We start from the raw sequence: 23,861 nt of genomic DNA, 5'->3' as shown, positions 1-23,861 counted from the left end.
GTGCACTCTATTTACACTCCTGCAGAATTAGATAGTTTTCGCAGTCAAAACAAATTATTTCGACTTTTTCATTCACATCACAATTTCATTCATTGATTTGTTGATCTACTTAATTTTCGCTAAATTTAATCTAGCCGTAGCTCATTGTATAGAAATAAGTGTGCTATTTAACGTAAAATTTTGATAACGTGATACCGTTTGACGTTTCGAAAAAAGTATTGATTTTGACTAGTAGGAAACTAGTCTATTACCGATACCTATAATGTATACATTTTGTGGATTTATTGCAATTTATTATATGGATTTATTGCGATGCATTTATTGCAATGGATTTATTGCGACCAGCCACCGAGGAATGGGCAGCAGCATTCTCAAAATTTATCGGTGAACTAACTGCGATCCCCAAGCCGGCTACCAAGCGTGGGGATTATGGCAACCCCCTTAAGGGGGAGGCCTTTTTCAGCAGTGGACGTCTTTCGGCTAATGATGATGATGATGATGATACATTCTATGAAAACAGTGTACATTCTTTCCCTTTCTCCCACAGCAACCCTCGGTATATGGAGACCAGTCCTCGACTTGGCTGGCGGTGGAGTGATGAGCTACCCAAACGGTACTCTCATCATTGAAGTGGTATCTCTCTCTGATGAAGGAATGTACGCGTGCAACGTTGAAAACGGAGTGGGCGATGCACTAAACAAGAATCTATGGATTAGTGTTAATAGTAAGTTGGATTAAAGAATATAGGGTAGATGACTTATTTTTTATTAAAATGTCCATCTTGTAGATTATTTTAAAATATTAGACAAGTATTTTTTATTTTCTTGCGGAAACAAATACTTTCGAAGATATGACAATTTGAAATATCGCGTTATGACACTTTTGGGAACGTTTTATACGTAGAAATGATGTTTTAGCTCCCACTACAAATCTTTGATTCGTTTTATCTAAGTATTGTTATCTTTATATCGATACCTTTGGGTAGAAAGGTCGTATAAACCGTTTTGGCCAAATTGAGTTATACAGTATGTGTATCGCTCTTATACAATAATTTGTAGGTACTATAAAGTAGTAATCTACTCGGAATTATTCGGCAATAGTTGTTGTTGAACGCTATTAGGTTAAATATTTTTATAATAATTATTTCTGATTAAAAATAATAAAGCTAATTGTATGACAAGGGCCCGTTTTTGAGTCCGTGGAGAATAAAATGTGTTCAATATAAAACTATAAGTGTGGGAGAGCCATGCTTCGGCACATATGGCCGGCTCGGCCGAAGTGATATCACGGCCACATAGAAAACCAACGTGAAACAACGCTTGCATTATGTTTCGTTGTGTGAGCGAGGTTACCGGCCCAATTACTCCCTTGCCAATCTTTCCGATCCCCAATTCCCCAACAACCCTTAAATTCTAAACGCCCAAAAGGCAACGCATTTGTAACGCCTCTAGTTTCAAGTGTCCAACAATTTAATAATGTATGTGAAGGACCAAATTATAGTTATTCAAACTAAAGTGGACTCTAATGAATTCATTAAGGTACCAAATGTCCATAAAGCGAGAAGTAAAAATGCCTGGAGTAGTCCTTAAATATTTGTTTCATCAATCAAATTGATCGATTTCGTAGGGAGAGTTGTAACTCGAGAACTGTTTACCCTCCTCCTCTTTCATACGTAATTACAAAATAAATTAGTTCTACTTTATTTGGTTTGGCGTTCTTCAATTATTTTATTTGTAGAGTATTTAATTCATGGCTATATAGTATAATATTGTCTACGTGTTTAATCCTACTAATAACATAAATGTGAAAGTTTGTAAGTTTGTTTGTTTGTTTGTTGATCCTTCACGTCGTAACGGCTGAAGGGTTCGATATGAAATTTGAAATAGGGGTAGATTATGGTCTTTTTTTGAGGGAGTAAAATCATACAACGACTTCTAGCACCTAGAGTGGGGCGAGAGGGAATGCCAGACTCTTACTGACTAAAAACCACCCCTTTCCGAGTCAGGCATTACTGGACCCCATCTGTGGTGATCTGATGACTCTTTGATGTGCACGCGGAACACGAGATTATAATCTGGAATAATACATAGGCCACTTATTATACAACGGGAACGCGAGCGAACCCTCAGACCCTAGCAGAAACTAGTATTGAATAAAGTTATTATGCCATTAAGCCCGCCTTTATGTATCATAATTCATTATACCTATGTAGGTTCTTGCAAAGTCTAATAATAAATAAATATTTTAACCACAAAATTATTTCTAGAGCCGGTGCACTTTGAGTCTGTGGGCACTAACCTCACTACGAAGATGGGTCTCCCTGTGACCCTGACCTGCAGACCACTTGGAGACAATCCCATCAGAGTCAAATGGGCACTGGATGGAAAACCCATTGATTTTACTTCGTCAAGGTAATTTTTATCTTACTTTATGTATCATAAGCTCTATTTTCCTCAAATATATTCATTATATTTATCACACGTAATTGAGTTTTTCTCTAAAAATGTGTTTGGAAAACTAAATCAATTTTCGTAGTTGATAACAACGCCATCTGTTAAGTGGCGACAGAACTTTCACATCCCTACGCGAGGAGTTACGAGTGTTTGAGAAAGGTTGAGCGCTGCGTTTGGTTTTGATCCCTGTACAAAATAAACAGTTTACTGCTATTCAGGGCTAAGTTCAGTGGAGTAGATACTTCGTTGGTAGTCTTTAGAGTTAGATCAGAGATGGCTCTGCAATAAACAAAATAAATGTAACTATACAAGGGTAAAAAACCTATCTTTTTCTCCAGGCTACTGAAATGTTACTCAATTTGAAGTTTTACTTAAATATCGTACTATCTCCGTCATTTTATAAAAAAATTTAAGTCACAGAACTATTCTAAAGAGAGTCTTATAATTGAGCGTCGTTTGATTATTTGAGTGTAAATATTAGTTAGGTAATCGTGCTACGAATTCTGTATATTTGTGAGATGAGTAATAAGAAAAATTTGTATATATTTACTTTTTTTTTTTAACGTTGCCCCACTCTAGGATTTTATCCTGTGTCGTGGGTGCGTTTACAAACATACAAGTTCACATACACATAACACCCAGACCCGAAACAACAATTTGTGGATCACACAAAGAGTTGCTCCGAGCGGGAATCGAACCCGCTACCCGTTGCGCGGCAGCCAGTTGCCCAGCCACCGCACCAACCGTATTTCATTGTTTTAGAGTCACAATATCAGAAACGATGACTCGCAATGGACTAAACAGTTTGATCAACATTAACTACGTGGAGAGCAGAGACGGAGGGACGTACGAGTGCCGAGCCAGCAACCCTTACGGAGTCGCCGCTTATAATGTGCATCTGGATATACTTGGTGAGAAACACAAATTTTTTTTTTTTTTTTATGGAACAAGCCGGCAATCGAGCAGACGTATTACCTGATGGTAAGCAATCGCCGCCGCCCATGGACACTTGAAACACCAGAGGCGTTACAAGTGCGTTGCCGGGTTTTTGGGAGTTAGGAATTTAAGGGTTGTTGTTCGGGAATCGGGGATGGGGAAGATTGGGAAGGGGGGAATTGGGCCTCCGGTAACCTCACTCACACAACGAAACACAACGCAAGCGTTGTTTCACGTCGGTTTTCTGTGAGGCCGTGGTATCACTCCGGTCGAGCCGGCCCATTCGTGCCGAAGCTCTCCCACACTTAATTTATTATGTAAGATGATAATGGAATTCCCTGCCGGAGTCTGTGTTTCCCGAAAGCTACAACCCTGGAATCTTTAAATCAAGAGTGAATAGGTTACTTCTAGGTAAGCGCGCTCCATCGTCGACCGCATCGTCGCTTCCCATCAGGTGAGATAGCGGTCAAGCGTGAACCTATAGATGATAATAAAAATTTTTGTCGTAATGGCCCGGAAGTTCTTCTGACGCTGGTTCTTCGTGAATGATAAACGATAAATGATATTTATTTTGCAAATAGGTTACAATGTTACTCTTGTACACGTCAATCTCTTAAATAACTAGATTAGGCCGATGATGGCGTTGGCTCGAAACCTACCAACGGCAAGTATCAATGTGACTTTTCTGAGTTATATGTACTTTCCAAGATTATTTAGACACCACTGACAAACGGTGAAGGAAAACATCGTGAAGAAACCTGTGCTTATTCTAATAAATGAGTTTGAAATCACCAACCCGCGTTGAGCTAACGTAGATAGCTTTAATACTCAAACCTTTTCCATGCGAGTAGAGGCTTTGGTTAGTAGCGGCCACTAATAGGTTGTTGATGTGATGGTGATTACTGATTATCATTCGATACTGCATACCTTCCCACGGTAAACGTTTCGGTATCAATGAATTTAGATACTTTGTAGATCGAAATTTCAAAGCACAACGCCACGATAACTAGTGACGCATAGGCGTAGCCAGGGGGGGGGTTTTGGGGGTTCAAACCCCCCCCCCCCCAAATGCTTACCTAGACATTACAGAGCGTTATTTTTGTAGCATAGTACTTTCGTACATTCCCTGTTTGGCAAAGGTCTCTATGACTACCTATGAATCTGTTTATCATATAACATTTAACATATTATATTAAATTGATATTACATTTTTTTCTACGCCTATGTAGTGACGTCTATACAATTTCATTTCCAGAACCCCCAACTCCGCCTCTAGACCTTCAAGTGGACTCAGTGACCAGTAACTCAGTGAAGCTATCCTGGCGAGACACCATCAGTACACATGTGCAGTACTACACTCTCCAATATACCACCAATGACTTCATGATGTGGGATACTGCTAAGAGCATCAATATTACAAGGTACGGAGCATTTGATGGAATAAATGTAGCCATCGTAAGAGTTAAGAGTTTGTATTGTTGTAGTTGTTTAGTATCCCTTAATAAATAAAATAAAATAAAATAGTATAGTTACCATAAATGTTGAGCATCAGATTTTTGGTGTCAAAATTTTATTGTAATTTTATTATAAGTTTGGTGAGACATACGTCGTAGAAACACGTCCATGAATTGGTGATAAGTGCAGAGACCTAAGGCTAAATTAATTATTGAAGAAACCGATCAACCAAAATAAATTTTTGAAGCCTTTTTGAGATGGTATAAAAAATACGAGTACAATGATTTTGAAAATCTAAATTACATCTTTCAGACAAGAGAACGATGTGCGTCAGAGTATCGAGCTGAGAGATCTGCAACCAGCTATGGACTACAGAGTCAGGATAGCATCAGGCAACCAGGTGGACTTGAGTCCTTACACGCAGCCAGTACATTTCAGTACGCAGCAAGAAGGTAACATGATTATGCATACTTTATATTGCTCATTGATTATTGTCAATGAAATATGAGTATGATGATATGATATGAATAAGATGAAATCATGGCAATAGGGAAACATAAAGTTTTTTTATCAAAATAACAGTAACTGGATATAAAGGTTATTTTTCTTTACTAGATAAATTTTCACCAAAAAGACAAGTAACATTATCAAAAATACTAAGATGATTATAATATTAAGGAAACATATTTACAGCAATGAAATAAGTACAACCTATTATATAAAAATAAGTCGGGTAATAAGGAAGGAAACTTCCTGACGCTATAACTCCAGAACGCACGAACCGATTTCCACGGTTTTGCATTCGTTGGAAAGTTCTCGGGCTCCGTAAAGTTTATAGCAAAGAGGGTTTAGAGAAAAGCAAGAAAACAGGGAAAATCATTGGTGGCGAAACGGAGTTCGCCGGGTTAGCTAGTGTACGGTTTACGTACATTTGTGACGCGACATCGAGCTGAGTAAGCATATCGGTCGATTCACTTAGTTCGTAACAATGATTGAAACTAGCTTGAGTGTGAGTGTAACAGCCAATGTAAAACGGTCGTATCTGTGAGAATCATTAAATCCTACTAAACTGTATCTGGTGGATAATAAACCTTACATAACTAAGTGAAGGGTATTCATTCATCACCACACTCAACAATCAACTCAACTCAACAATCAACTCAACTAACAGTAATATACGGGCCCACTAAACTCGTACAGCTAGTAGATTATAAAACCTCAAATCAAAACTACAAACAAAGTTCATTATTGCTTTCACAGCACCATCATCAACACCACTTGGAGTGCAAGTCCAACAGACAGAGAACCCTGGAGAACTGATCGTATCATGGCTGCCACCACCTCGGGAGAGTCACAATGGACAGCTGCAAGGGTATCACGTGAAGGCAGTTCCAAGAATCAGTGGGGATCCAGGTAAGAAGATTTATCTATGCCAGGGATTTTGACACCTAACGTCTATTCTGTAAGGTTGAGTGTAACTTGTAGATGACTCAGTTTGATTCGACCATCTATGACAATTTAACACCTGAAAAATATAGACTTTTTATGTACTGTTACAGTTCCAAATGACACGCAAACAAAAATTGTGAAGGTGATGTCAAGAAAAGGAAAACAGGAAACTACACTTAGTGGATTATTGAAAAATATGAGGTAGTTATATTATTCATATAATTACTATAACCATTACTTACAAGTAAGCAACCGATATTGGCAAAAGAAAAGAACCTATGTTATTTTATAGTAATATTTTAGTCTACATTTTAGGTCTCATGAGATATTATATCCATTAAGGCAATCAGAATCTTTTTTTTTATGGAACACGCCAGTTAACGAGCAGACGTATCACCTGATGGTAAGCAATCGCCGCTGCCCATGAACACTTAACACACAACAGGCGTTACAAGTGCGTTGCCGGCTTTTTAGGGGTTAAGAATTTAAGGGCTGTTGGGGAATCGGGGATTGGGAAGGGTGGAATTGGGCCTCCGGTAACCTCACTCACACAACGAAACACAACGCAAGCGTTGTTTCACGTCGGTTTTCTGTGACGCCGTGGTATCACTCCGGGCATTCGTGCCGAAGCATGGCTCTCCCACACTTATTTTTTTACTGTTTTTTCAGATACGCGGTGTCTGTCAGTGCCTTTAATTCAGCTGGCAATGGACCTTTCTCATTGCCCGTCTACCAAACAACGAGAGAAGGAGGTAAGATTGACATTCTTACTATTTTTTCTAAATTCAAATACTCGCTCTTATTCTTTTTATTTCTTTTTGCTTCTTTCTTCTTGTTCATTCTTTTTATTTTCTATTCAAACTTTTCACCTGTAAGTAGGTGTCTATTTATTTTTGAAATGCTTTTATTTTATTTGGCTCTCCACGCTATCACTATATTAATGCCATATTGAAGTTTCAATATCAATTGTATTAACCTTTCGTATATAAGACAACAATAGAAAATAATTTGTGTCTCGCGTAGACCTGCGTTCCGGCCCACGACGGGTTAATAACTAACTGCACGGGTTAATAATTGACTGCACGGTTGGTGCGGTGGCTGGGCAACTGGCTGCCGCGCAACGGGTAGCGGGTTCGATTCCCGCACGGAGCAACTCTTTGTGTGATCCACAAATTGTTGTTTCGGGTCTGGGTGTCATATGTATGTGAACTTGTATGTTTGTAAACGCACCCACGACACAGGAGAAAATCCTAATGTGGGGCAACGTTTTTTCTAAAAAAAAAAAATAACTATTTTTTGTTTAAATTTTCCAGCTCCAGAACTACCGCCTTCAGGAGTAGAGTGCAGAGGAGTATCCTCATCATCTTTGAGGATTGCGTGGCAACCAATCACAGCTCAGGGGGCATCGCTTCTTGGGTACTCAGTGTATTATAGTACTGAAGGTAAATAATTGTATTGTGAACCTGATTGAAAAGGAGTATACCTATGAAGTTTCTTGCTAGTTTTTCTCCATAGAAATTTACACTTTTGAAACAAGCCAATCGCGTCACTAGAGGAATGACAGATTGACAGACGATTTTTAATCTTATATATAAAAATGAATCGCTAAAATCGTTGGTAAGCGCATAACTCGAGAACGCGTGGACCAATTTGGCCAATTCTTTTTTTGTAATATTCGTCGAAGTTCAAGGATGGTTTTTACGGCGAGAAAATATCAAATAATTGACGGAAAAGCCCTAAAAACAGCCCTTTTCTTTATCCCATGCAAACGTTTTCTAACTAATACGTAGAGTCAATTTGAGCTTTATTGCTATTGGATAAAGTTCATATTGCTATTGGATATTAAAAACAAATGCTATTGGATAAGTGTGCGTTGGAGACTTGGAGCACAGAATCCCTACTAATATTATAAATGCGAAAGTAACTCTGTCTGTCTGTAATTACGCTTTCACGTCTAAACCAGTGAACCGATTTTGATGAAATTTGGTACTGAGATAGAATAGACCTTACTTGATACTTTTTATTGCAAAAAAATAGCGGAGAATGGGTAAAAATAGGGGATAAATGGTCATATGTAAATTCGTAATTATAAAAGCTGTAACAGTAAAACTTTATAATTAGATACTTAATGAGGAACGAAAGAACATGGTCTACTTTTTATTGCAAAAAAATAGGGGAGAGTGGGTAAAAATAGGGGATGAATGGTCATATGGAAATTCGTCATTTTTAAAGCTGTAACAGTGAAATTTTGTATTTAGACACTTAATGAGGAGCGAAAGAACATAGGCTACTTTTTAATAAAAACGGTAGAAGGCGTAGAATGCTTGATAGAGGAGATTAATGTTTGCTTGAAAATTCGTCATTTTCGTTAATACATTGCCTGTGGCTTCACTCGCGTTCGATTCTTATTTAAATACACATATACTTATTTAAATCGCCAATATCTCTACTACCATACTAATGTTATGAATGCGAAAGTAACCCTGTTTGTGTTGAGGTTACGCTTTTTTTAATATAACAACGAAATAATGTATTTTTTTAGTAGGAAATATATAGGAAATTAAAGGATAATAATATAGATAACCTTGGCTACTTTTCATCATGATTATAAAATGATGAATCGGCGGTCGTGGTTTCTTTGGAATACATATCTTTAAAAATGCTAACAGTAACATATTCTCAAGTAATTCACATTTTAGATGACATACGGCAGCATTTTGACCACTAACACCACTACGCGGACGAAGTCGCGGGCAAAAGCTAGATTCAATAAATTTTCATTTGTACATGTCAAATATTTGTTGTTTCTAAATTCAAATTCTGTAAATAATGATTGACATTTATGCATAAACTATGAAAAGGGTGAATAAACAATTGTCTGTATTTTTTTTAATCTATTGAAAATGTTGAAAAGTGCATTAAGCATTAATAGAAATTCCTCAAATATTTATGCGTGCGTTCAGAAATAATGACAAATTATCAACAGTTACGCGTGTGTTCAGAAATTTATTTTGTGTAAATTAAAGTTTCTATTCACGTTTTCGACAAACGATGCTCTTTCAATATAGTCTATTGGTGTGAATGACATTGACATTCGTATTGCGCGTTTTTTAAAATATGCAAAATTAAATGTATATTTTTCAATATTTCTGAGAGATTATCTTAATATTTCTTCGAGTTTTAAAGACTAAGAAGATTTTTATTTTCTAATAAGTGTTTGTTAATCAAGGTAAGTTCACATCTTCATATTGATTTTTAGTAACTTTTGGTGACTACACAATACTACAATTTGGTATACATGGTTATGCAGAAAATGTATGAGAGCTTTTTATTTTCAGTTGGAATTTCGTTTTTAACAATGTTACCAACCAGACGTACAAGCTTAGGCCGCAGAACTCGAAATACGGCAAGTCAAAGAAATATAAGAGCAAATCAAACTGATGAGCAACGCGAAGCGCGAAATGAACTTGAACTGAATCGACATCAAGATAGAAATGTTGTGTTTAATCCCACAACATTTCTTCACAAAGCTGCATTTAGTTATAATGTGGCAATTGATTACAGTTCAGAGCAAATTGTTGCTATTGGACTAATGAACATTGTGTGTCCACATTGGGATTGAATTTCAAAATGAAGCCTCTGGATTGTGTTGCGCCAGCGGCCAAGTCAAATTGACGCCATTGGTACCGCCACCAGAGCCACTACATTCATTGGTTCATTTTTTGACTCATATCCAGCAGTACAATAATTGCTTTCAAATGACATCATTTGGGGCAACAAAAGTTATACGAGACAATTTTTTGCCTACTTTTAGCAAGTAAGTATAATTGCAAAGGTTTTTTTTAGTTTTAAAACCATGTAGCTGGTGCAAAATATGTCGAGTCAGTGATGTGTTTATTTTGTAAACAATAAATCAAATACATAATAATAATCTATAATCCGAAGACTTAATCAGCAACATTTTATAACATGTTGTATTTTATAGTGGCATGAGCAAGATGTTCTTGGTAAAGCCTACTACCTAAAGCTGCCGTGGAAGGCTGTTTAATGTCGAGGTTAAAAGTAGTTTTAATTTGAAATGATGTAAAGTATTGTGGCAGTATTTTGCGAGCCACATGGTGGTACAATTTGCTATACAATTGCCTGTATACATATTTATATTCTTGCAGATTCAGGGATTCAAATATATCATCAAACAGGTTCCTTAATGCCAGTGCCTGTTGAAGACTATACTTTTGCAAATATATTTTATGGACAATTCAGCAAGAGAAGTCGATCAGCGTTGCGCACACAACAGCTCAGTAAAGAGATCCATTGTGATGAACAACTTCAAACATTTTTCCTTCACCACAATGAATTAACTGCATTAGACCGATGCATTAGACATTCACAAATGCATTAGACCGCATGCCATCAGATAATAATCACAAAATTGTCATCAGAGCCGATAAGGCGCCTGCAGGACAGTGAAATTATTGAATCCTATGAAATAAACACTATTATGAAAATATATTTTGTTTTTTTTTTTTTTTTTAATTAGTAAAGTCCTTTTCAGGTATAGTGAGATCAGGAAATTATGGATTCATTTTTATATGGAGGATATTATAGATTCCAGTTCAAATTGAATAGGGACTCATACATAGCTCAGCTATACAAAATAAAGTAGAGCATCATTGCTACGCGAAAGCGGTACGAAGTTCGCTGGGTCAGCTAGTATTATAATATTAGCTTTGACGTTCAAAAGTGCCTTCCCCATCTTTTTGAAATACATAATTTTGACTTTGTAAACTACGTAAAGAATTGTCATTATGTTTATTATCATCATCATCATTGTCATTATCTGGTCATTAGTCATTAGTTATCACTATACTTTTTCTCCTATAAATCGAAATAGAAACTATACCTAGAATACTAATATGTTTTATATTCGTTGAATTTACATTTTATGCAGTTCAGCCATTAAGTACGGTACCAATTAGCAATATAGTATGTACCAAAAATGAATCATAGAACTTAAGCAAAATAACCTTTGTCTATTAGGACATAAAGTTTTATTTTGTATACCAAAATTTTGTTTCACATTTTCAGATGGACCCTGGCAGAATATGAGCTCTTCACACACAGAGCTGTATCTTCAAGCTTTACTAAAGTACACGAACTATACAGTGAAAGTAGCTGGCTTCTCGAACTATGGATTGGGACCATTCTCGTATCCCATCGTTTGTACTACGTTGCAGGATGGTAAGTGACCTTAAGGACCATATTAGACTAATTAGAGCATTAAGAAGAAGATAATTTCTAATCGGCGAGGCGTCACCGTTTCATGGTAGATATCCCACCTACTCTCTAAGCACGCTTCAAGCGTCCTTGTGCGAACTGCTAGGGAGTGGAACTCCTTGCCGGAGTCTGTGTTTCCTGATGGGTATAACCTGGGTGTCTTCAAGGCCCGAGTGAATAGGTTGTTTATGGGCAGACGTGCTCCATCGTAGGCCGCATCATCACTTACCATCAGGCGAGATAGCGGCCAAACGTCGAGCCATTAAACATAAAAAAAAACTTATTTAGTAGTTCTTAATAACAAAATAAAGAATCCACTATAATCTGTCCACAGTTCCCGGTCCACCAGCAGCTATTAAAGTCTTGGTATCGTCGCCCACCTCACTCCTCGTCAGTTGGAAGAGGCCAGAGGAAGCAAATGGAGACATCTCACATTATACCGTTTATGTTAAACCAGTATCCAGGTATGTAGACATAATATTCTGGGTTCTTTCATAATATATTATGATGTGTGTGTGTGTGTATATCGTGATGAAAAATCTCTAAACGAGCAGATGGAATACCCGATGGTAAGCAATCGCCGCCGTCCATGGACGCCCAAATATCAGACGTGTTACAAGTACGTTGCCGACCTTCTGGGAGTAAGGTTAGGGTATTATTTAAGGGTTGTTAGAGAATTGGGTATGGGAATATTGTGAAGAAACGCAAGCGTTGTTTCACGCTAATCATCAAATATTAGTCACTATCATTATACTTATACTAACCACAGGTTTTCCACTAGCCCTTTTAAAATTACTTACATAGCAACCAGCATTCATCATTGTTGCATGCGACTTTTATTACACAGTACAAAATTCTACGATATAAGAAAGTTTAAATGTTGTCGCAGAGGATCATTATGATGTGTAAATTATTTATGGTCAGTACATAATGATCCAATTATCATTATGTTGTGTATATTTTTAGCATCAGGCTTGAAGTATAATCTATTTTTTCAGCACAAGCTCACCGCAGAATTACAGAGTGGAATCCACACAAGAGACAAATCTCCGACACCTCACGTTTCCAGTATCAGGTCTATCCACAGGAAGGCAGTACGAAGTATTTGTCAGAGCACATACGGCTGTTGGAGAAGGCACCCCAAGCAATAGGGTTCATATTGATTTAACTTCTAAAGGTTAGTTCTTGATTTTGGGGTTGAAAATTGTGTGTATAGAATTGTGAACCTTAAAGTGTTTTGTTTCTGTAGTAAAGTGATGAAGATATATTTCAAGGAAAGCATGAACGACTTGATGTTTTTGGGTTTAATCCCCTAGAAACTCTATTACTTTACTGAAACAGGTTAAGCTATTGTCATTCATATGTGCTACTGATTTCTATATTTTGTGGCAAGACTTATTTTAGGAGAAAGGAGACTATCATAAAATCCATCGACGTTGACGTTTACTCTCCTTCATGCATACCTACATAATTTCTCAACTTCTTCTTATTGTCACGCGTTTTATCCCCGAAGGGGTAAGCAGAGGTGTACTTTTGCCATAATGTGCCACTGTACAATGTACACCCACTTTTCACCATTTGTGTTATAAGTCCCATTTAATAAGCGGTGAGCTCATTGCCATATACTGGGTAGGTGTAATTCCAGACTCCTTGTTACTACTGAGAAGGAAAAAAAAAACAATAATACTTTGCTCGACTGGCAGTCGCACTTGCTACCACTCGAACAACGAGGTAATCTCTTAATTTCTGAAATTAATTATTTTAACTTTCAGTGGTAGCCGGCGTGGCCTCATTAGGGGGTCCTGTATCAGTAGGAGTGGGCAGTTCCCTGCTGCTGGTGTGCCAGTGTGTGGGCGCGCCGCCGCCGCGCACCGTGTGGTACCACAAACACAACATCATCACGCACCATCCCAGGTTCACCAGGAACCATGATGATAGCCTGCTCATTAATAGTAAGTGTTCTTCTTCTTGTTATACGGCGCGCCGCCGCCGCGCACCGTGTGGTACCACAAACACAACATCATCACGCACCATCCCAGGTTCACCAGGAACCATGATGATAGCCTGCTCATTAATAGTAAGTGTTCTTCTTCTTGTTATACGGCGCGCCGCCGCCGCGCACCGTGTGGTACCACAAACACAACATCATCACGCACCATCCCAGGTTCACCAGGAACCATGATGATAGCCTGCTCATTAATAGTAAGTGTTCTTCTTCTTGTTATACGGCGCGCCGCCGCCGCGCACCGTGTGGTACCACAAACACAACATCATCACGCACCATCCCAGGTTCACCAGGAACCATGATGATAGCCTGCTCATTAATAGTAAGTGTTCTTCTTCTTGTTATACGGCGCGCCGCCGCCGCGCACCGTGTGGTACCACAAACACAACATCATCACGCACCATCCCAGGTTCACCAGGAACCATGATGATAGCCTGCTCATTAATAGTAAGTGTTCTTCTTCTTGTTATACGGCGCGCCGCCGCCGCGCACCGTGTGGTACCACAAACACAACATCATCACGCACCATCCCAGGTTCACCAGGAACCATGATGATAGCCTGCTCATTAATAGTAAGTGTTCTTCTTCTTGTTATACGGCGCGCCGCCGCCGCGCACCGTGTGGTACCACAAACACAACATCATCACGCACCATCCCAGGTTCACCAGGAACCATGATGATAGCCTGCTCATTAATAGTAAGTGTTCTTCTTCTTGTTATACGGCGCGCCGCCGCCGCGCACCGTGTGGTACCACAAACACAACATCATCACGCACCATCCCAGGTTCACCAGGAACCATGATGATAGCCTGCTCATTAATAGTAAGTGTTCTTCTTCTTGTTATACGGCGCGCCGCCGCCGCGCACCGTGTGGTACCACAAACACAACATCATCACGCACCATCCCAGGTTCACCAGGAACCATGATGATAGCCTGCTCATTAATAGTAAGTGTTCTTCTTCTTGTTATACGGCGCGCCGCCGCCGCGCACCGTGTGGTACCACAAACACAACATCATCACGCACCATCCCAGGTTCACCAGGAACCATGATGATAGCCTGCTCATTAATAGTAAGTGTTCTTCTTCTTGTTATACGGCGCGCCGCCGCCGCGCACCGTGTGGTACCACAAACACAACATCATCACGCACCATCCCAGGTTCACCAGGAACCATGATGATAGCCTGCTCATTAATAGTAAGTGTTCTTCTTCTTGTTATACGGCGCGCCGCCGCCGCGCACCGTGTGGTACCACAAACACAACATCATCACGCACCATCCCAGGTTCACCAGGAACCATGATGATAGCCTGCTCATTAATAGTAAGTGTTCTTCTTCTTGTTATACGGCGCGCCGCCGCCGCGCACCGTGTGGTACCACAAACACAACATCATCACGCACCATCCCAGGTTCACCAGGAACCATGATGATAGCCTGCTCATTAATAGTAAGTGTTCTTCTTCTTGTTATACGGCGCGCCGCCGCCGCGCACCGTGTGGTACCACAAACACAACATCATCACGCACCATCCCAGGTTCACCAGGAACCATGATGATAGCCTGCTCATTAATAGTAAGTGTTCTTCTTCTTGTTATACGGCGCGCCGCCGCCGCGCACCGTGTGGTACCACAAACACAACATCATCACGCACCATCCCAGGTTCACCAGGAACCATGATGATAGCCTGCTCATTAATAGTAAGTGTTCTTCTTCTTGTTATACGGCGCGCCGCCGCCGCGCACCGTGTGGTACCACAAACACAACATCATCACGCACCATCCCAGGTTCACCAGGAACCATGATGATAGCCTGCTCATTAATAGTAAGTGTTCTTCTTCTTGTTATACGGCGCGCCGCCGCCGCGCACCGTGTGGTACCACAAACACAACATCATCACGCACCATCCCAGGTTCACCAGGAACCATGATGATAGCCTGCTCATTAATAGTAAGTGTTCTTCTTCTTGTTATACGGCGCGCCGCCGCCGCGCACCGTGTGGTACCACAAACACAACATCATCACGCACCATCCCAGGTTCACCAGGAACCATGATGATAGCCTGCTCATTAATAGTAAGTGTTCTTCTTCTTGTTATACGGCGCGCCGCCGCCGCGCACCGTGTGGTACCACAAACACAACATCATCACGCACCATCCCAGGTTCACCAGGAACCATGATGATAGCCTGCTCATTAATAGTAAGTGTTCTTCTTCTTGTTATACGGCGCGCCGCCGCCGCGCACCGTGTGGTACCACAAACACAACATCATCACGCACCATCCCAGGTTCACCAGGAACCATGATGATAGCCTGCTCATTAATAGTAAGTGTTCTTCTTCTTGTTATACGGCGCGCTGCCGCCGCGCACCGTGTGGTACCACAAACACCTGCTCATTAATAGTAAGTGTTCTTCTTCTTGTTATACTAGTCCAGTCAAATAAGGCAAAATTAGGTAAGAATCTCGGAATGCGAACATCATCACGCACCATCCCAGGTTCACCAGGAACCATGATGATAGCCTGCTCATTAATAGTAAGTGTTCTTCTTCTTGTTATACGGCGCGCCGCCGCCGCGCACCGTGTGGTACCACAAACACAACATCATCACGCACCATCCCAGGTTCACCAGGAACCATGATGATAGCCTGCTCATTAATAGTAAGTGTTCTTCTTCTTGTTATACGGCGCGCCGCCGCCGCGCACCGTGTGGTACCACAAACACAACATCATCACGCACCATCCCAGGTTCACCAGGAACCATGATGATAGCCTGCTCATTAATAGTAAGTGTTCTTCTTCTTGTTATACGGCGCGCCGCCGCCGCGCACCGTGTGGTACCACAAACACAACATCATCACGCACCATCCCAGGTTCACCAGGAACCATGATGATAGCCTGCTCATTAATAGTAAGTGTTCTTCTTCTTGTTATACGGCGCGCCGCCGCCGCGCACCGTGTGGTACCACAAACACAACATCATCACGCACCATCCCAGGTTCACCAGGAACCATGATGATAGCCTGCTCATTAATAGTAAGTGTTCTTCTTCTTGTTATACGGCGCGCCGCCGCCGCGCACCGTGTGGTACCACAAACACAACATCATCACGCACCATCCCAGGTTCACCAGACCAGGACCTGATATTTACAGCACATAGCTGTTAATGTGTAATGGTTGTTATTAAAAAGTTACTGGGAAAGGCATAATATATGTTGACCAGCTGTAGCCATCTTGAGATTGTAAAGAACAGATATTTTTTCTAAAGCCTTTCAGTTTCATATTTCTCCTTTTTTTACATTTAATGGGTCGACGTTTGGCCACTTTCTCACCTGATGGTAAGTGATGATGCGGCCTACGATATAGCACGTCTGCCCATAAACAACCTATTCACGCAGGCTTTGAAGACTCCCAGGTTATACCCATTAAAAAACACAGACTCCGGTAAGAATTTCACTCCCTACCAGTTCGCACAAGGAATCTTGAAGCGAAGCGCTTCGTGCGAGTTGGTGGGATATCCACCATGAAATGGTGACACCTGGCCGATTGTCTTGTGGTTCAATGATGGAAAGGACTAGAGGGAATTAAGTTGTGCAGTTCACCCGCACACTCTCCAAATTTTACTGCAACACCTAGTTCGTTATACACAAATATTAAAAAGTTTAACTTAACATCCAATAAAAAATATGTTATATTTTTCCAGATATTGACCAATCTCTAAGCGGCAATTACACCTGCTTAGCGAAGAACCTGTACGGTTCTGACTCAGTGTCTTACGAGGTGCTAGTACTGCCTACTCCTGAGCCCCCGAGCTTAAGGGTGACGTCACATAAGAATGCGATACACCTGCAGTGGGAGCTACCAAGGAAGATTGGTGGGAAGTCGCAGAAAATAAGTAAGTGCGACGTGTGTGCTTCTAACATATTGTGGACTTCATAATTGTCAATAACCCTTCTGAGTCTCATAGGTTGTATGCACATATTGCACATAGTGTTTTTTTTTATGGAATTGGTGGCAAACGAGTCACCTGATGGTAAGCGATCAGCGCTGCCCTTGGACACCTGCAACACCAGTGTTATTAGTTTCTCAACTATAAGGTCCTTAGAATACATAGCATGAAGTTTCAAACTTACATCAAATTTCGGCTAGTAGCTTGTGTTGATTAGACTGAAATATGAAATATTATACTAACTAGTCAAGAAGATTCCCAATTTTGGCTACACGTTCAAAACGATCGACTATAGTTAATCATCTAATTTAGCTAGAAAACAGAGGAAAATAGAAGAAACAAACTTACATTTAGAAACTTATATAATTATTTTCTTTAACCAATAAATATTACATCCTTTTTCCTACTCATTCCAGGTTACAATCTAACTTGGAAGGAAGCGAATGGTTCTTGGCAGGACGCATGGTCAAGCAAGGGAACCTCTCTCCAAGGCACTCAGGAGTATACCCTGCAGGGTTTGAAATGTGGCACTAAATACTCTTTGAGAATGACTGCAGCTAATAGTGTGGGATCATCACAGCCGACTTATATGGATGCTACTACTTTGGGGGGAGGTATGTAGTAAATTAATTTCATTTTAGTTTTGGGTAATTGCTATAGGTCAATAACTAAAGGATCATCTGATGATAAGTAATCTGCGCAGCCCATGGATACCCGCTACACAAGAAGAATAGGAACACAATCAGATGATCGTACCGCCGGTAACCGTATTTACATAGTGTGATCACTACTTCCAGTAAGTTAAACTCCGTTATTTTATTTTTAACCGTGATCGTCCCATCGCACGGCAATTGTCTCCCTACCCTTCTTCCACTCCTCTCTGTGCAGAACTTTCTGCGGCCAATCCTTATCGTTTAGGTGTCAAGTTCGCCATCTCCTTCTGGATTTGCCGTGACGTCTGATGACGTGAAACTCCGTAACAAATACAAATGTTGTCGATTTAAATTCAAAGTATTCTCCATTTTTTCCAGTACCAATATCACCAACCAGTACTGAGTGGTTCTGGAGTAACGCCACCCACATCTACATACAGCTGAGTGGGTGGGATGACAACGGGTGTGAGATCACCAGGTTTGACGTGGAATACAAGGAGTATGGTAGCAAGACGTGGAGGAAGGCTGAAAATAGACTGGTAGGTATCTTAGCAATACTACTCAGTACCCATTTTACTAATTATGTTAGTACATTGTAATAAGGCACAAGTGTTTTCAAAGGACCGGAACTGATTTCTGCTTTAAGTATTGATGTTATATTGTACTCTAAGCAGTAAATTTGCAATAGATAAGTTTTCTACATATCATCATCATAAATCAGATTCAGTCAAAAACACACATCTGACTCTTTACTGCTAACCGTAAGAGACATCATCTATGTAGAGGTGACTTGTAATTCGACGTTTTCCTCTCGGGAGGTGATAAAACAATTTATTTCCTACAAAATTAAACCTGAGGTGTCTGATCCAAAAGTGGCTAGTTTCAAAAACCTTCCGAGAAGAATACGTCGTATTACAAGTCAGCCTGTATAAAGCGGTCTCCTATTGCAGAGGTATATCTTCCATGGCGCATTATAAAAGTATCATAAGAGCCATATCATTAACATGCTTTATTTCTCTTTCCAGCCTTCAATAGACCAGGCATGGAGCCACTACGTACCATCTTCAATCCTCGCTCAGCCCAATTCATTTGTACTAGCAGAGCTGGTACCAGCTCAGTGGTACCATGTCAGGGTCACTGCTGAGAATGCTGCTGGTATCTCCACATCTATGTATAGCTATGCTACCACTACTGTGCAAGGAGGTAAGATGTATAAATAGTAGACTGTTTTGTTTTTTAAGGGTGTTAATGTCTATTACTAAATATCACACATGATTACGGATTTCTTTCTACCACACTTTTTTTTAAGAGGGAAAAGTATCCAATGGCTTCTCCTACCTTGGGCGAGGCGAAAAGGAGTGTTAGACTCTTATTGATTCTCTCTCACTGAATAAACACCATTGCGTTTTTAATCCTACTCTTCGAGCCGGAGCCCCGGTAACCGTTAGGCAATCCGCAGCTCCGGGTCAGCATCAGCCCTGCTGAACCCCATTTGTCTGTTGGCTCTTTAAGGCGCGCGCAGAAAATAGTAGAATACTAAAGTAAATATAAAGAGATGATGTATTGACGAGGTCACAACACACCGCGGTCTTCCTTTTTATTAATTGATTGTCTGTTATTTCAGAATCAGTGGGACCACCATCAGATTTCTTCGATCTGAACATGCTGGTCATCATTTGCAGTTCTATACTTCTCATGATTTGTTCGCTGACTTGCGTTTACATACTCGTGAAGAGGCATAAGTAAGTTTTATTGGATATATTATATTCTTCTATTTTACATAAAAACAACGCCGAGATATCTCTTTTCTCATAAGGAAAACTTTAAATACCCCAAAAGGGATGATGAGTGAGTCCTTCAGTTAGGTAATAGTTAGAAAAATATTAGACATGTATTTTTTTATTTCGTCATATAAGATAACAATACTTGGATAAAACGTATTAAAGTTTGGCAATATTAGCAAATCCGTCATTTCAACGTACAAAAAGTACCTAGAAGAGACGTCACGCGATATTTCAAATCAATTATTATATATTTTTTTTTTTTGTATGAAACAAGCCGGTAATCGAGCAGACGTATTACCTGATGGTAAGCAATCGCCGCCGCCCATGGACACTTGAAACACCAGAGGCGTTACAAGTGCGTTGCCGGCTTTTTGGGAGTTAGAAATTTAATGGTTGTTGTTCGGGAATCGGGGATGGGGAAGATTGGGAAGGGGGGAATTGGGCCTCCGGTAACCTCACTCACACAACAAAACACAACGCAAGCGTTGTTTCACGTCGGTTTTCTGTGAGGCCGTGGTATCACTCCGGTTGAGCCGGCCCATTCGTGCCGAAGCATGGCTCTCCCACACTTAAATATCACATATCTTCGAAAGTATTTGTTTCTGTAGGAAAAAAAAATTACGTGTCTAATATTTTTAAAATAATCTACAAGCCGGACAGCAAAACCAAAATTAGTCATCTACCCTATGCTAGCAAACTTCTTTTGCTTATCATATGAATAATTCCAATATAACCAATTTTGTAATCTTTTTATTCCAGTCACCAGCACCTAACAGAATATAGAAACTCTCTAACAGCAGAATGTAAGTCAGAGCGCAGTAACATGACTGTGAATACACCGCAAAGTGTGCCTAGTGACATGAACAATAGGGTCTATAGTACACCTGTACATCTCACAGCTGAGAATAAACATGGTAAGTTTTATTATAATAAAACTATGTATAGTGTTTTGGATGTGAATTGCTTGTAGCAAGATTTGGAGTTCTTTTATCGTAAAAAAATTACCTGAGGGTAAGCAATCGCCGTCGTCTATAGACACCCGAAACAACAGAAGCGTTACAAGAGCATTGCCGGCCTTTAGAAATTTACGGGTTGTTGGGGAATCGGATATTGAAAGGATTGGGATAGGAAATGGGGATTCCCAATCTTATTCCCAATCCTATTTCCAATTTGGGTCTCCAATAATCTCACTCAAACGACGCAACACAACGTAAGCGTTGTTTCTTGTTCATTAACTGCAATTAAAGGCACATTTGAAACCATTTAAGAAAAATAGAACTTAACTTATTTAGTTTTGTTTTTAATTTTCAGAATTGTATGAGATAAGTCCATATGCGCAGTTCGCAATAGGCTTCCGAACGTTTGGTCACGTGGACAACCAAGAAGTGCCAAATAGAGTGCATCTACCTGGTAATAGCAAATCAAGATATGATAGTGGTAAGTGTAAAGTATCTTAACTTGACACCGGTTTCAAATATTGGCCCAAATGTTGGTGCCAATACCACTTGTCTAATATGAGAAGCCAGATACCAGATAGCAAGGCTCGGAACCGGTTTAAAAAATACCGGTTAATACCGGTTTATATCGGTTTTCCTCCGAACTTTTCTTAAGAACGTGAACATTAAAGAACTTTATTTTAACCTAAATTAACCGGTTTATTCGACGAGGGGCATGTCGGTACACGCGTTGAAATATTATTATTGAAATAAGCTGAACAGCGCGCGGCGTTTCTTTGATGTGCGTCGTAATAACCGGTTTTTATTGCTCTAAACCGGTTAATCCGAAAAAACCTTTATGAAAATACTGTTCCAAATACCGGTTTAAAAAAACCGGTTTCGCGAACGAAACCCAATGTAAAGGTTTTGCGTACAAGTACATAATAACGGTTTGAAAATTTAACCGGTATCCGAGCCTTGCCAGATAGGTTAGTTCTACCAACATTGGAGCCAAAGATAATACTGTTGGATGCTTGTCATTAGAGGGCAGCCATTGCACTTATGGTTAATGTGACAATATTAAAAGCAATCTGTGGAGCCAGTGAGAGATTTATAAATCAGAGAATTCGCCCATTCGCCCCATGTCAAATACTAAGTGGTATTGTATCAACTAATTATTTGATCGTTTCAGAACTCTTTATATTTATATTCAATAACACTCACGCTTGTGGTCATACAAATATTTAAGTATGTGTAACATGTAACATTTAAATTTTCCAGAAACAAGTTTTCAAATGCGATCCGAGTCTGAAGAGAGTGACTGCGTATCGCGGACAACTACATTGAAAAGTGTACCAAGAAGTAAGAATTGCATTGTTATTATGTTATATTTTAAGCAATAACAATATGAACTTAAAAAAAAAAACTGTTTTAAACAACGAAAATCTCAGTTTAGGAGAAATTACCAAAATGTGTGTAAGTGCCATCTACCGGCGCAAGCAAGAACTAAGTCATGTTGGTCGCTGGGGGTAGTACGGTACGGTAGTATGGACGGTACAATTTAAAACCCAAGTCTGACGATGGATGGCAGAAGCGAGCGGACATTGGCCTTTGTTACTACTTATAGTTATAAGAAATATGATATCATCTAAGTACCTGCCGAACTTTCAGTCAAAATATAAAGTCTGAAATAGATTTTAGGTTTGTTTTTACACAATATAAGTTTACTTTAATATCATTACTAATTGGTGATAGACTGCCTCATTGACCAAGCGGTTTCAAGTGCCACTACTGGGCAAGGGTTCAATTCCCGGGTAGGGCAAAGTATTGGTGGACTTTTTTCGAATTGTCGAAAATTTCTCAGTAGTAGCACGGAGTCTGTAAATCTCCCCGTATATGGCACCCTATTGCCATATACCGGGCACATTTCCAGAATCCACCACCTATTACATGGGACTTACAACATAACCTGTGAAAAGTTGGTTTTCATTGTACAGTGTCATTACGTGCCATAATGTGCACTTCTGCCTACCCCTTCGAGAATAAAGATAAGGCGTGACGATATAATTATAATATTATAATTGGTAATATTATGTTTTCTTTCCAGAAGCCTGCAGAGTACCACACCACAGGTAGCTGAAAAAAATAACAGGATAGTAGATAATGAGTTGTAGACAATTTTTATAATGGTTGTGTTCATATCAACATAATAACTTACTGTGTCATATAAACTAAGGTTGTATGTTTATTTATATCACTTTGAAATAGTAGTATATGGAAATTAATAACGATTTGTATGAGTTAAGTAGCAGTTTGTAAATTAATGACGGTTATTAGATTTTAAATTATTACGTTATGCAATCAATTGCATAATTGAGTGTTGATTGAGTATTCAATTGCATAATTGAGTTTGATTAAGTCAATCATGACTGGAAAAGAGTTTAAATAATTGTCATAAATTCTGTTAGCGAATATTTTTTTTATTTTTTATGTGATTGTATATATTTTGAATTGTTGCGTTTTTTACAAACTGCTACTAACTTCAACTATAACAGTCAATAAAATATAATAATTATAAAAATAGATTTGTTATATAAATAATTAAATCTAGTCAACGTTTTTGATCTCACTCTACCGTATTGTAACTATTTAAAAAGTTTTAAATTTTTGTTTTAAAATCCATTTTATGAAAATGTTGAGTTTTTACTGTGTAAGTTTTTTATAAAACATAATGTTTAAAAAAATATATAAACTAGGAATGTTTTTTATTATTGTATAACTACTATAATAGTTTTTATGTAAAATAAAATTCATTAAAAAATAATAGACATTTTCTCAACCATTTTTATAAAAAAAAAATACCTAGAACTTTTCTCAAAAATATAATTTACCAGAATATTTAAAATAAAATAATACTGCCATGTTTGTTTTCATATTTTTGTCTAATTTCAAAAACCAAAAATAATGACA

At 39.2% G+C, this 23,861-nt stretch overlaps 1 protein-coding gene and 1 long non-coding RNA gene across 2 annotated transcripts in view; both read left to right on the top strand.

The window, feature by feature from the left end:
- LOC118279331 (cell adhesion molecule Dscam2) overlaps positions 1-23,592 on the top strand; it is a 30,533-nt gene extending 6,941 nt beyond the window's left edge. Inside the window, exons 10-31 of the mRNA XM_050698223.1 lie at positions 548-724; positions 2,267-2,411; positions 3,216-3,364; positions 4,645-4,810; positions 5,157-5,296; positions 6,105-6,257; positions 6,404-6,494; positions 6,963-7,045; positions 7,607-7,735; positions 11,382-11,534; positions 11,905-12,034; positions 12,569-12,747; positions 13,343-13,522; positions 17,274-17,465; positions 17,936-18,133; positions 18,551-18,711; positions 19,198-19,375; positions 19,797-19,914; positions 20,716-20,870; positions 21,268-21,393; positions 22,173-22,253; positions 22,999-23,592. Coding sequence (XP_050554180.1) covers positions 548-724; positions 2,267-2,411; positions 3,216-3,364; positions 4,645-4,810; positions 5,157-5,296; positions 6,105-6,257; positions 6,404-6,494; positions 6,963-7,045; positions 7,607-7,735; positions 11,382-11,534; positions 11,905-12,034; positions 12,569-12,747; positions 13,343-13,522; positions 17,274-17,465; positions 17,936-18,133; positions 18,551-18,711; positions 19,198-19,375; positions 19,797-19,914; positions 20,716-20,870; positions 21,268-21,393; positions 22,173-22,253; positions 22,999-23,027 — 3,113 coding nt within the window. The 3' untranslated portion in view covers positions 23,028-23,592. The remainder of the gene's footprint in view (positions 1-547; positions 725-2,266; positions 2,412-3,215; positions 3,365-4,644; positions 4,811-5,156; positions 5,297-6,104; positions 6,258-6,403; positions 6,495-6,962; positions 7,046-7,606; positions 7,736-11,381; positions 11,535-11,904; positions 12,035-12,568; positions 12,748-13,342; positions 13,523-17,273; positions 17,466-17,935; positions 18,134-18,550; positions 18,712-19,197; positions 19,376-19,796; positions 19,915-20,715; positions 20,871-21,267; positions 21,394-22,172; positions 22,254-22,998) is intronic.
- LOC126911418 (uncharacterized) lies at positions 9,827-10,801 on the top strand. Its single transcript, XR_007705971.1, has 2 exons — positions 9,827-10,110; positions 10,463-10,801. It is a non-coding gene; the product is annotated as an uncharacterized LOC126911418 (long non-coding RNA).
- Positions 23,593-23,861: the final 269 nt, after the last annotated feature.

The sequence above is a fragment of the Spodoptera frugiperda genome, chromosome 14 (assembly GCF_023101765.2).
Source record: "Spodoptera frugiperda isolate SF20-4 chromosome 14, AGI-APGP_CSIRO_Sfru_2.0, whole genome shotgun sequence".
Classification (NCBI taxonomy): Eukaryota; Metazoa; Arthropoda; class Insecta; order Lepidoptera; family Noctuidae; genus Spodoptera; species Spodoptera frugiperda.
Note: the sequence above shows the minus strand (reverse complement) of the source record. Positions and strands in the feature narration are given on the sequence as shown.